Source organism: Ranitomeya imitator, chromosome 7 (genome assembly GCF_032444005.1).
Source record: "Ranitomeya imitator isolate aRanImi1 chromosome 7, aRanImi1.pri, whole genome shotgun sequence".
Taxonomy (NCBI): Eukaryota; Metazoa; Chordata; class Amphibia; order Anura; family Dendrobatidae; genus Ranitomeya; species Ranitomeya imitator.
The window spans coordinates 50,513,749-50,525,803 of record NC_091288.1 but is presented as its reverse complement, the minus strand read 5'-3'; the positions used below and the strand labels follow the sequence as shown (position 1 = coordinate 50,525,803).

Sequence of the window (12,055 nt, the reverse complement as noted above, 5' to 3'; positions counted from 1 at the left end):
TCAAGTTTCTGATAGTTGTAGCACGTCGCCCTACTACATATTGAAGTCTAAAGCATTGTGATAACACATGCTGACAAAGTGGAAGCTTTTAATAAGAAGTTTGTCAGAAATGTATTTGACAAATTTTATCAAAGCAGAACTAATGATTTAAAGGGGTAATTTGCCTGTTTAAAATTTCTGTGCATATACCATGTTTGTAGAAATGAATACATTTGGATATAAATTTGACATCCCAGTCAAAATGTATTCACTCCATAGGATGCGCTGTGCCAATAAGCTGTTATTGCTTAGGGAAGTATTCAGATTTTTTTTAATTTAAATGGTCCATGCTTTTCATTGATCATCATGTAAATCTAAAATAGATGCTTTAGGACATTTCCCTCATCAATAACATTGAACATGTAACATTGAACATGAGTTGTCCAAACTGGACAAAACATTTATATTTAACTTCATTGTGAAATCGGACTTAATTTCATGTTTCTATTATTCATTGTGGCTTCTTGCTTTCAAAATTTCCCTTTTGATTGGAAATATTACATTTTTATGTTCTTAATATTTATCAAAGTGTGTAAAAAAACTCTGATTTTTCTCGTCATTACTGTGTTAGTGATGGCAAGTTTCAAAAAATCATCATCTACAGTGGCATGTAAAAGTTTGGGCATCCCTGCTCAAAATTACTGTTATTGTACACAGTTAAGCAAGTTGAAAATGAAAGGATCTCTAAAAGGCCTGAAAAAAAATATTTTCATCTTTTCATGTTTTTTTGAAAAATATTTATTTTTTGCCGAAAATCTAAATGATAATGTGTCTTCTTGAAATTTAGCCCTTTTAGAGATAGTTTCATCTTCAATTTGTTTAACTGTTCACAATAACAGTAATTTTGACCAGGGGTGCCCAAACTATATGTTATAGAGTGATGGGTCTTTATGCTTCTATACGCATTACAAAAAAGTTGTCTAAACTCGACAATATCGGCGAGATTGGAAATTAGCCTAATGTGTATGAGGACCTCACAACTTTCCCTTGAATGATGATCCCAGGGAAATGATTTGGCCTGCTGAATTTCAGCAGTAAATTATTTTTCTTCTTGAGGAAGAGTCAGGCAGTGGCTCTCTCACAGAGAAAACATTAACTCCCATCCAAGTCAAGTGCTCAGGTGTATGAGGGAGTTAGGAGGGATAGTTGTGGGCTGAGTCTAATGTGTATGGTGAACCTTAATGACAACTTTTTTAACAGTATGTTTTATATACAGTAGGCCAAAAATGAATAATGATTTGCATCTCAATTATTGGATGCCAGTAGTTAAATTCAAGTTTGATTTTATTCTTGAGATTTCTTTTTTTTTATCTTTCTGCTACATGTAGTATATTGAATGTGATTTTAAATGTATGTATAAGTATGCATTGAATCTAGTCAAAAAAAGGGTCATATTAAAATCTAAAATCAGAGTCCAATGAATAATTTAGTGTCAGATATACCGTAATATATCATTAATATAGTACTATTAACTTCTTTTTTTGTGCAGACGTGACTAGTTCTTTTGTAATATCTACAGAGGAGGAGACAACAGAAACCTACAAAAGCAACCTGCATTTAAAAAACCATAATGTCAGAACTCTTGAATCTATGCCTGAATCTTCATTATATACAAGTAATCTAGAGATTAAAAAGAAAGCTAGTTTTCCAGTCTTCATACAGCAGCTGTCATCAGTGGAGGCTAGGATAGGAGATGTAGTCAAATTATCAGTAATAATTAGCGGGTTCCCCAAACCAAAAATTCAGTGGATGCATAATGGAAACATGTTAAATTCTTGTGAGACCTACAAGTTTGTATATGATGGCAGTGAATACAGTTGCATCATTCCATATGTGGACAAAGATAATGAGGGGGAATATACATGTATTGCTACTAATGACCAAGGTGAGACTATGTGTAGCTCATACCTCACAGTACACAGCATAGACATTAGAAAACAAATTGATGCAAAACTGGAGTTGCATGAATTGTCAGACAACAAGAATGCAGAGGAAGTTACAGTGGACAAAGCTTTAAGTACGGTTATTAAAGAGCCACACATAAAAGCTACAAAGTCTTACAAGAAATCATCTATTCAGGAAACCACAGAAACACGATTATATGCTGTTAATCTAACCGGTGATGCCTGGGCTGGACTTCAGGAGCGTGACACAATGCTGTATACTATTGGCATAGAAGGAAAATACTCTGCAGAAAGAGAAGAGGTTGATATAGTACAGGAATTACTAGCTATAGAACAGCAAGCTGTATATAATGAGTCTAAGGAGAAGGAACTAATCCCTTTAACTGCTTCTGTAGTTTCAGAAAATGTGATCGAGCAGCAGGAAAAACAGATTGTAAGTCCTGACATCAAAGAATTAGCTAGCTCACAAATCCAGCCTCTAGAGTTATCCGTTACTGAGGAAATAACATCAACACAAAAGGAATCTGAATTCAAAGATATGCACCCTAAAACAGATAATGCAGAAGTGAAAAGCGAGGAAAAAACAAAGTATATTGCAGTTACAGCCGAAGCAAAACAAATAATATCCCATGATGCAAAGCAGATGGTGCAAATTCACAAAGCAGAATTTGATGAGGAACAGTTGCTTAGTCAAGATGGTCCACAAATTAAGGAGATAGACTTGGCACATCAACCTACAAGAGTAGAGACAGTATTGTTAGATCCTTTAGTAATCTCATTAACAGATTCACAAAATACCATGATGAAGGAGCAAGAACTTCCTTACGAACAAAGTGAAGGCTTTAAAGCTTTTCATACGAAAGAAACATTTATATCAAGCAGTTCAGTTTCCGTAGAAAGAAAACAGATTCCGTGTGAATTCGCATCACCAATTTCAGGGAGAAAAGATGGAAGCAGTGCTGACTTTCAAGCAGAACAGAAACCACCTATTAATGTACAAGTTATAGATTCCCAAGCACAGCTAAGAAGTGAAGAACCTTTCTGCTTTGATGTTCCATCTGAAGACCAAGCAGAGCTCACCAAAAATCCAATTCCTCTACTTTCTTCAATGTCTGATGAAAAACGTCCCATTCTATGTTTAAATACAGGTCATATAGAATCTGTTTGTGAGGAAATAACGTTGAGCTTTTCCAAAGAAAAATTGCCACTTTTACATCTACAAACTATACAATCTGAATTAGTATTACCCAAAGAAGAACAACCTACTCTTAGAGATCCCATATCACAAACTGCATTAAACAAAATGGAGAAAAGCTACAATTGCTGTTTGACTATTGAAGATAAAAGTGTTCTTTCGGCAGAATCTGTGCAAACTCTACAAACAAGTCCTGAAACTGTAAATCCTAACAGTGTTTTGGAACATGAACAACTGAAATTAGCTAATGTTGTGGAAGACTTTGTTCTACTTCCAAAAGAAGATCAACTGATATCACAAAAGGAGCAAAGAGGTAGCCTACAGAAAGAAGACTACCAGTTAGTTATGCAACTATGCACTACCGATGAAAGTAGAACTATTGATGAGGCTCATGACAAAACTGTGCCAGACACTGATATGTATACTTGTAAAATTTTGAATGAGTTTACATTTCCCTTAGAAGTGTATTCTGTTGAGAATCATGGTATTGCAACAGAAAGTGTTAAAGTTTTAGATGAAGCTCAGCAAGATTACGCTTCAAGAATCCAGGAAGGACAGTCAATACGACAACCTTTAAATCTAGAAGAAAAACATTCAATACAGGAAGAAAATTTAAAAGTGATAGAGAAAGCAGATGCAGAAAATTTAAGTGTGGATATTCAAGTAAATCAGCCTATGGGTGCTCCTGAGGTATTTGATCTCAAAATGTATACTAAAGAAGGGCTTCTTATTTCTGAAAGTCCGAAAAGTTTTAGTCTTGACATTAAAGGTCATGTTAAAAGTGCCTTTTATTCCGTATTACAAAATGAAAGTCATATCTTGTCTGCAGAATGTCTGAAGAATTTGGAAGATATTCAAGTTAGAAATATGCAAGTAACTAAAGAATCAAATCACACCTTATGCACATGTATGATCACAGCAACCAATTTTGCCACTGAAGAAATTACGTTGTCACTTCCTAATATATATAATCAAAGGGCTGACCTTAGGTCCGAATTAAATGCTGCATTACGGGCTGTAATTTGTGAAGAACAGGAGAGTTTGGAATGTGAAAAACGAGAGAAATTTGGAACTGCCGCAGACAATGTAGAAATCAGACAACTTGATATATTGACAGAGGCGGGAGACTTTGAACATATATCTCCTAAAGAAACCCATAATATTGTTTTGGTTAACACTGATATAAAAGATGTGGGTGCAGCTTATTATACAGATGAAGTTGTGTCTTCAACAATATCATTTCAGGGACAAGTGGAAATAGTAAAGAAATTAGAAAAACCTGGGGAGAAATATGAAGAAAATACTCCATTAATCAAGCAGAGTTTAATAGATATTGATGCTGATGAGGGTAGTTCCGTTACTTTTAAAGCAACAATATCTAATGCTAAGTCTGTGAACTGGTACTTCATGGGTAGATTGTTGTCTTCAGGCATAGAGTTCATTTGTTCAGAAAGTAACGATATCTATACATTAGTAATCAAGAAAATACACATGGATTCACACCAAGGAGAGTACACGTGTGAGGCTTTGAATGAGGCTGGCAAAGCAACAACATCAGCGAATCTCACAGTAGTTAAAAGAGGTTGGATCATGGGGATAATTAAATAACACTTGTTTGCTAACTTTAAAAATATACCTTATGGTATAGGAGGACAACATGAATTACAATTTGTGTCTGTTGCCAGTACCTATACTATTTCACCTAACGATCTACTACATTTAACTCCTGGCTTGTTTCTAGCCATTTTCTAATAGCTAAAATTAATAAAAACTCCTTAAAATGAATACTTATTTTCAAGTGCTTAGTTATTAACTATCTATTCTAAGGCTGAGTTTTTTCCCTTACAAATATAAGCTTAATATATATTAAGCTAAGAAATCTTAATTGAAAAAAATATGTTGCCCCAAAAGTGGGCTGTGTTTTATTTGTGGTGAAAAATGGAAAAAACTAGTATGGAAAAGGTTCAGCCTTATTACCTTATTAAATACTAAAACAAAAAAAGTTTGCGTGGATCAATAATATCTATTTTAATTTTATTATCATTAAATGTTCCAAATAATTTTCGAGCTGTTTATAATATGAGAGATTATCAAAAGCTGTTTTTAGAAATTTAACTTTTAATTTTAGAAGGGAACTGTGTCCAAATAAAATAATATTTTTTATATTGGCTAGTAATGTTCATCGCAAATGAGACGGAAATAAAAAATCATATTGTCTCAAATACAGAAAAACTATTCTAAAATAAACCAGAATCCCTTATAACAACCAGTCAAATCACTTTCTTCATTTTTAATCCTGTTTTAACATATGTTAGTAAATTAGTTTATATATTTGATGTTTGATTTTGTGAAATAGTAAAAGTAGTAGGAAACAACTCTGGGCCCCCAAGACCGAATTTTAATGGGGCAGGAAGAGTATTCTGTTAGTCACTCCCCATTTTTATGAAGTCCATTGTTATTTATAAATGCCTTTATGCCTTAAATAAATTTTGTTAGAAGATCACAAAGGGGTTAGATTAGTATAATCTAGCATGGGCTCTCTAAGGTAGACAACTCTTAGAAAAACTTTCCAATGTTCTAAAAAATATTCTAAACCTAGCAAATTTACAAAGTTTTATATATGAACAGCCTTTGATAACTTTGAGTAAAGGTAATTTACTTAGTAATACACTAATCTAAAATAATTCTAACCCTAATTGTTTATACTCGTCATCCCCATATCCACAAAATGGTGAATTGCATAATTCACAGTTCTGTAACTCTCTATACCAATGCACTGTCATTCTAATATTTTATCATTTTCTTATTTAAATCACAGTATTGAAATGAAGGCTTAAATGCATGCTGTAAGCACATGTGATATTTTCCATTTCCTCAGAGTAATCACTTTTTGGAACAATAGTCTAAAGACTATTATTTTCAGCTATTTTTCCCTGTGAAATAATAAATCACGTTCTTATGCATGTTCACATGATTTTGTAGAAGAGTTGCGTAGTCATGTAATATGGTGAACACTGCTAACCATTTCCTTTCATCCACACAGCCACTCTACTATCACTTTTCCTGAATTGTTCACTTTACAAGTTTTTTACTTTAAAATTTTTATTTTTTAATAGCTACTTAATTTATCTTAACATTTCCATTTTAGGCCCTGTGCTGAAAAAGAGGATCGAGTCAATAGAAGTTGCAGTTGGGCACTCCGCATTCTTCACCTGTGAGACAGAGCCTGCACCCGACATCAAGTTCCAATGGTTTAAGTCCGGACGGGAAATTTACGAGAGTGACAAATATTCTGTAAAGACTTCAAACCACGTTTCTACTCTAGAAGTACTAAAACCTCAAGTCATCGACTGTGGCGAATACAGCTGCAAAGCTTCAAACCAATTTGGTAGTGTAAGCTCTACTGCAACCCTGAAAGTAACTGGTGAGTAAATTACAACAGCACATCATTCACAAATTACTTTCTTCCTTTTTTCTGTGAAGAATATTTACAGGGCAAGTGAAACAATAATATTCCACCAATGTCTTATCACAAAAGCCTTAAGCATTGATAATATTATTAGAGCCAGCAAACTTTGAGAAGACACATCGAGCTTAATTATATACTGGTTTTCACAGAAACATGTATTCTTCTTTGAGATCTTTGCACTCTTTAAAGGGCTACTATGTATTTAGTTAACGGGAATCTTTCATTTCAAAGTCATTGATATGACACATCTTTGAGGAAAAGCTTGTTCTTGAAACATAATTAAAGTACCAAACATATTTTCAGAATAGTATCTTTTGGCACGGGGAGGATGGAATTTCGGGATCTAGAGTAACACTTTAAAATGTATTTTACATTTTGGGAAAAAGTATAAATTAATTACAATTAATAGTGAATTTGTACAAATCAATATTCTTTTTTTGTTGATCGTTTTGGTCAACATTCCTTGGTTCCTCAAAACAGATGAGAATTTTTTTCTGTTATTACAAATATAGAAATTTGCCTTTGAAATACTTTCAGAATACTGAACCCTGTGTTCTTTTTTGCAGAAGCCTTTCCTCCTTCTTTTATTACCAGACCAGAGTCTATTACTTCTTTTGTAAGTAAGAAAGCTAAATTCCAAGCAACAGTGTCAGGCACACCAGTCATTGATGCCATATGGCAAAAAGATGGTTTTCCTATCTCCCCGTCAGAGAACTTTCAAATTTCAGCTGTAAACAACAAACATGTTCTAGAATTCTTAAGTGTTACCATTGCTGATAAAGGCATGTACTCTTGCAAAGCTTCAAACAAATTTGGAACAGATACCTGCCAAGCTGAATTAATAGTCGTGGACAAGCCACATTTCATCAAAGAGCTTGAACCTTTACGTTCTGCTGTGAACAAAACTGTTCGCCTTGAGTGTCAAGTAGATGAAGACAGGAAAGTAACAGCATCTTGGACAAAAGATGGTCACAAACTTCTTCCTGGGAAGGACTATAAAATATATTTTGAAGACAAAGTAGCTTCTCTTGAAATACCTTTGGCTAAGATAAAAGACTCTGGAAATTATGAGTGTACTGCCACCAATGATGCAGGAAGTAGCTCAACTTCTTCAGTGGTGACTATAAGAGGTAAGACACACAACACATTTCACAAAAAAACACATGACACATCTTACAATAAGAGGGCTGTTGAAGATTTTCCTTAGGATTGTAAGTACAGGGCATTTAACTGGTAGATATCTTCAAGAGTAGACAATTCAGCAACTGGATTATTATACTTCCTTTACCCTGTCTTCTATTTGCACAATAAATGTAATGTCTGTTAATGTCAGTGTGAATGTATTTGTTTTTCTGACAGTAACCAATCAAGTGTGAATGATTTGTGGCTGAACAAGTATAATGTACAAATGGCTAAACATGGCAAGCTCCATCTCTTTAGTCTGGGTCTCTTTTTATTTGCGACAAAAAAATCTTCTTATTTCATCATCTTCTCTTTCTGAAACTCTTTTTATAGAACCACCATCTTTTGTGAAAAAGGTAGAACCATCTTATTTGCTAAGACAGGGTGAATCTGCACATCTACAGTGCAAAATCAAAGGGTCACCTGAAATCCATGTGACTTGGTACAAGAACAATACAGCTATCATCCAAAATGATGTGTATACAATGTCTTTCGACGACTCCAATGCACTGTTAGATATTACCAACATGAAGGTAGAAGACAGCGGAAGTTACACTTGCGAAGCACTTAACGATGCTGGATCTGAAAGCTGTACTTCAGAAATTATTGTCAAAGGTTTGTTTCTTCTTAATGCTAGGTTGGTATTGTACTTAAACTCATACTTTAGTTATGATAACCTTTCTCTGCTAATGTAATACTTTTCTAGAACCCCCTTCTTTCGTCAAAAAACTTGAGCCGGCAGAGATAGTAAAAGGATCAAATACTGCTCTTCAGTGTGAAGTTTCTGGTACTGGACCTTTTGAAATTAGCTGGTACAAAGATAAGAAGCAAATTCGAAGTAGTAAAAAGTACAGACTGACATACCAAAAATCTCTTGCTTGTCTGGAAATCTCTTCATTCAATAGTGCAGATGTTGGCGAATACGAGTGTATTGTAGCCAATGAAGTCGGTAAATGCATTTGCAGTGCAACATACAAACTTAAAGGTTAGTATTTTTCTTAAAATGGCTTTCCTCTTTCGTCAAATGTTAATACAACTCTTTACTGGGAAACAAGCCATTACATATCTATAGCCTGCAAGAAAAACAGCACAAGCAAAAAACTTCTTTTTTGGGGGGGGGGAGGGGGTAAAATATCTTACTTAGTCCAAAAGACATATGCGGAAATTGGTTGAGAATTAATTGCAATTTTATAATTTCTCTGGGGGTTGTTCACTGCTGAGGCCAATTTGTATTTTTTCACTTAAATATAGTGATTTTGACTTGAGTATATTTATTTCTGTTAGAAACAAATTGAACCAATTTAGCAAATTTCTATGAGATTTTCTGGTGTAATTTGTACTTAAATGCATGTATTTGGGGCTAAAAGTAATTTTTAAAATTTGGGTTCATTGAAAATTTTGCACAGACACTTTGTTTTGCTACACATCCAATTTTGATGTCGTCTATGCTCATAAATCAGCTGACAGGAGCTAAAAAAAAACAGATAATAGAGTTAGAAAGTCTCCTATGGACTTCTAGTTAACCCATACTGCAGCCATCAATAGGCAGTGTAGCACTTGGCCATAGAAACACAAGTGGTGCAAAACTTTCAAAGAAGCCGAATTGCAAAAATTATTCTTAGCAAAAAGTACATGCATTTATGTAAGAAAAAAATTGAAATCAAGGACAGCCCCTCATCAGATGCTAGTTTTGTTGGACTTCATATCACAATGAATCAGAACCATATATTAAGACAAATGCTTATTTTAGGAAGCTGGTTCCACTCATTTTTATGAGTAAGGATTATTTTAGGGTACTTGCGATACTAACTTTTGGGTAATGTCACAAGTTCACACATATTTTTATTTTTTTTTAAAGATAACCTTTATAATAGTAACATAAATATAAGCAAGAAGTTAATTTCATGTGTACATCTTATTGTAAATAAAATTAGAATAAGTAGGTAGTAGGTATTTTCTAAAAAGCTTTATGTATAAGTTAATGAGGAATAAAGATTTACAACGTACTGCTCTTCTTTAAATTAGAACCGCCATCATTCGTGAAGAAGATTGAAAATGTCACTGCTATAGTTGGCAACAACGTGTCTTTGCAAACTGTTGTGAAAGGATCCGAGGTCATCACAGTGACCTGGATGAAGGGACGAGATGTCGTCCGTGAAGATGACAAAGTGAAAATGAGTTTTGATAATAGTATTGCAACTCTGCATTTCAGCAATCTGCAAATTAATAGTGCTGGAAAGTATACTTGTGTTGCTGAAAATGATGCAGGGAGTCAAACTTGTTTTGGAGAGTTGGTGGTAAAAGGTTAGTTAGTCATTGCCTACCTATATTTTAACTCTTGATAAACCATGCATCAGGGTTATTAGCTAACAAATTTTATCTAACTTTATTTTAGAACCTGCTAAAATAGTAGAAAAAGCTGAACTTATCCAAGTGACTGCAGGAGACCCAGCCACTTTAGAGTGCACTGTATCAGGCACACCAGAGCTTAAAGTCAAGTGGCTGAGAAGTGGTAAAGAAGTAACCTCTGGTAAAAAGTACAGAATCAGCTTTAAAAATAACATTGCTTCTTTGAAGTTCTACTCTGCTGAGATTCAGGATAGTGGTGAATATATATTTGAGGTGTCTAACGATGTGGGTAGTAGCAGTTGCAAGACCACCTTCACTGTATTAGGTCAGTATAAATGATACTTAATAAAGTAACAACAGTGCAGATCTTCAGTAATTATAGTGATTTTTAAACAAACATATTTATTTCTGTTACAAACAGATCGAACCATTGCCCCATCTTTTAGCAAATCTCTACGAGATGTTGACAGTGTAGTAAACGTTTTCTGCCGATTGGAATGCAAAGTCTCTGGCTCTTTGCCCTTGAAAATTTCTTGGTTCAAAGACAATGAAGAAATTTCTTCTGATAAGCATAAGATATCATTTGTGGAGGGTACCACCTCATTGGAGATAAATCGACTAGACTTGAGTGATGCTGGAATTTATACTTGTAGAGCAACAAATTCTGCTGGAACCAAAGACACCAAAGGATCACTATCTGTGAAAGGTTTGGTCATTAGCTTGTTTTCATCTTATGGCTCTTCTTCTATCTTTCAGCATTATAATTCTTATGTATGGGTTGGTTAAATGTCTTTTCTTCATGATATAGAACCACCATGCTTTATAACAAAACCAGAGCCACAAGATGCTCTTCCAGGATCTACTGTCTGTCTGAAGACCACTTTCAAAGGGACACCACCTTTAACTATTAAATGGTTTAAGGGCGTAGAAGAAATGAAAACTGGAGGCTCCTGCTACATTGCTAAAGAAAACACTGTCAGCTCTTTGGAACTCTATGCAGTAAAAAGTTCAGAATCAGGAAATTACGTCTGCAAAGTCAGTAATATGGCTGGTGCTGTCGAATGCAGTGCAAACGTGTTTGTTAAAGGTTTGCATTCTCTTTCCTTACTCTTTACAGCGGTTCTTCTCTTTGTCCGCCGTAGATTCTATCTTACTAATTGTTATTTAAATTCTGCAGAACCGGCAACTTTCACTCAGAAACTAGAGCCATCACAACTCTTCAAAAAGGATGATTCTGTACAACTGGAGTGTAAAGTAGCTGGAACTTCTCCTATTACAATTATATGGTTTAAAAATGATAAGGAGATTAAAGAAAGTGATTATTGCACTATGACCTTCTTAAACTCAGTTGCAACTCTTAACATTGTTAGACTAAATCTTGAAGATATTGGTGAATATGTGTGTCAAGCAAAAAACCAAGCTGGTTCCGATATATGCAGCTGTGCTCTCATAGTTAAAGGTGTGTTACTATTCATTCTCTAAACCTAGAAAATATTTATAATTCCATCTTTAACATCATATTAATCAAGTAAACATTCTTGTTCATAAAACAGAACCCCCATCATTTGTCAAGGACTTCCAAACTACCGAAGTCATGAGAGATTCAGACGTAACTTTGGAAGGGGCAATTACAGGTTCAGCACCATTTGAAGTATCATGGTTCAAAGACAACAAACCAATTCGCAGTGGTAGAAAGTACAAGACCTTTTTCCAGGATACTTTGCTAAGTCTCAACATTCAAAGATTTGACTCAACAGATGTTGGAGAATATCAGTGCAGGGTGTTTAATGATGTAGGAAGCTGTGCGTGTAGTTCTCTTGTGAACCTAAAAGGTTAGTAGGCCTGAAAGATCTTCAAGATAGTAAAAAGACAGTTCAGTTGTAGATGTGCTTTTACAATTATTCTTTGTTTTCTTCA

At 34.5% G+C, this 12,055-nt stretch overlaps 1 protein-coding gene across 1 annotated transcript in view; it reads left to right on the top strand.

Annotated features, from left to right (window-relative positions):
• TTN (titin) overlaps window positions 1-12,055 on the top strand; it is a 281,101-nt gene that overhangs the window by 73,772 nt on the left and 195,274 nt on the right. The window contains exons 45-55 of the mRNA XM_069735553.1: window positions 1,529-4,720; window positions 6,287-6,562; window positions 7,174-7,737; window positions 8,123-8,404; window positions 8,496-8,774; window positions 9,815-10,093; window positions 10,185-10,463; window positions 10,560-10,844; window positions 10,947-11,225; window positions 11,316-11,597; window positions 11,692-11,970. Coding sequence (XP_069591654.1) covers window positions 1,529-4,720; window positions 6,287-6,562; window positions 7,174-7,737; window positions 8,123-8,404; window positions 8,496-8,774; window positions 9,815-10,093; window positions 10,185-10,463; window positions 10,560-10,844; window positions 10,947-11,225; window positions 11,316-11,597; window positions 11,692-11,970 — 6,276 coding nt within the window. The remainder of the gene's footprint in view (window positions 1-1,528; window positions 4,721-6,286; window positions 6,563-7,173; window positions 7,738-8,122; window positions 8,405-8,495; window positions 8,775-9,814; window positions 10,094-10,184; window positions 10,464-10,559; window positions 10,845-10,946; window positions 11,226-11,315; window positions 11,598-11,691; window positions 11,971-12,055) is intronic.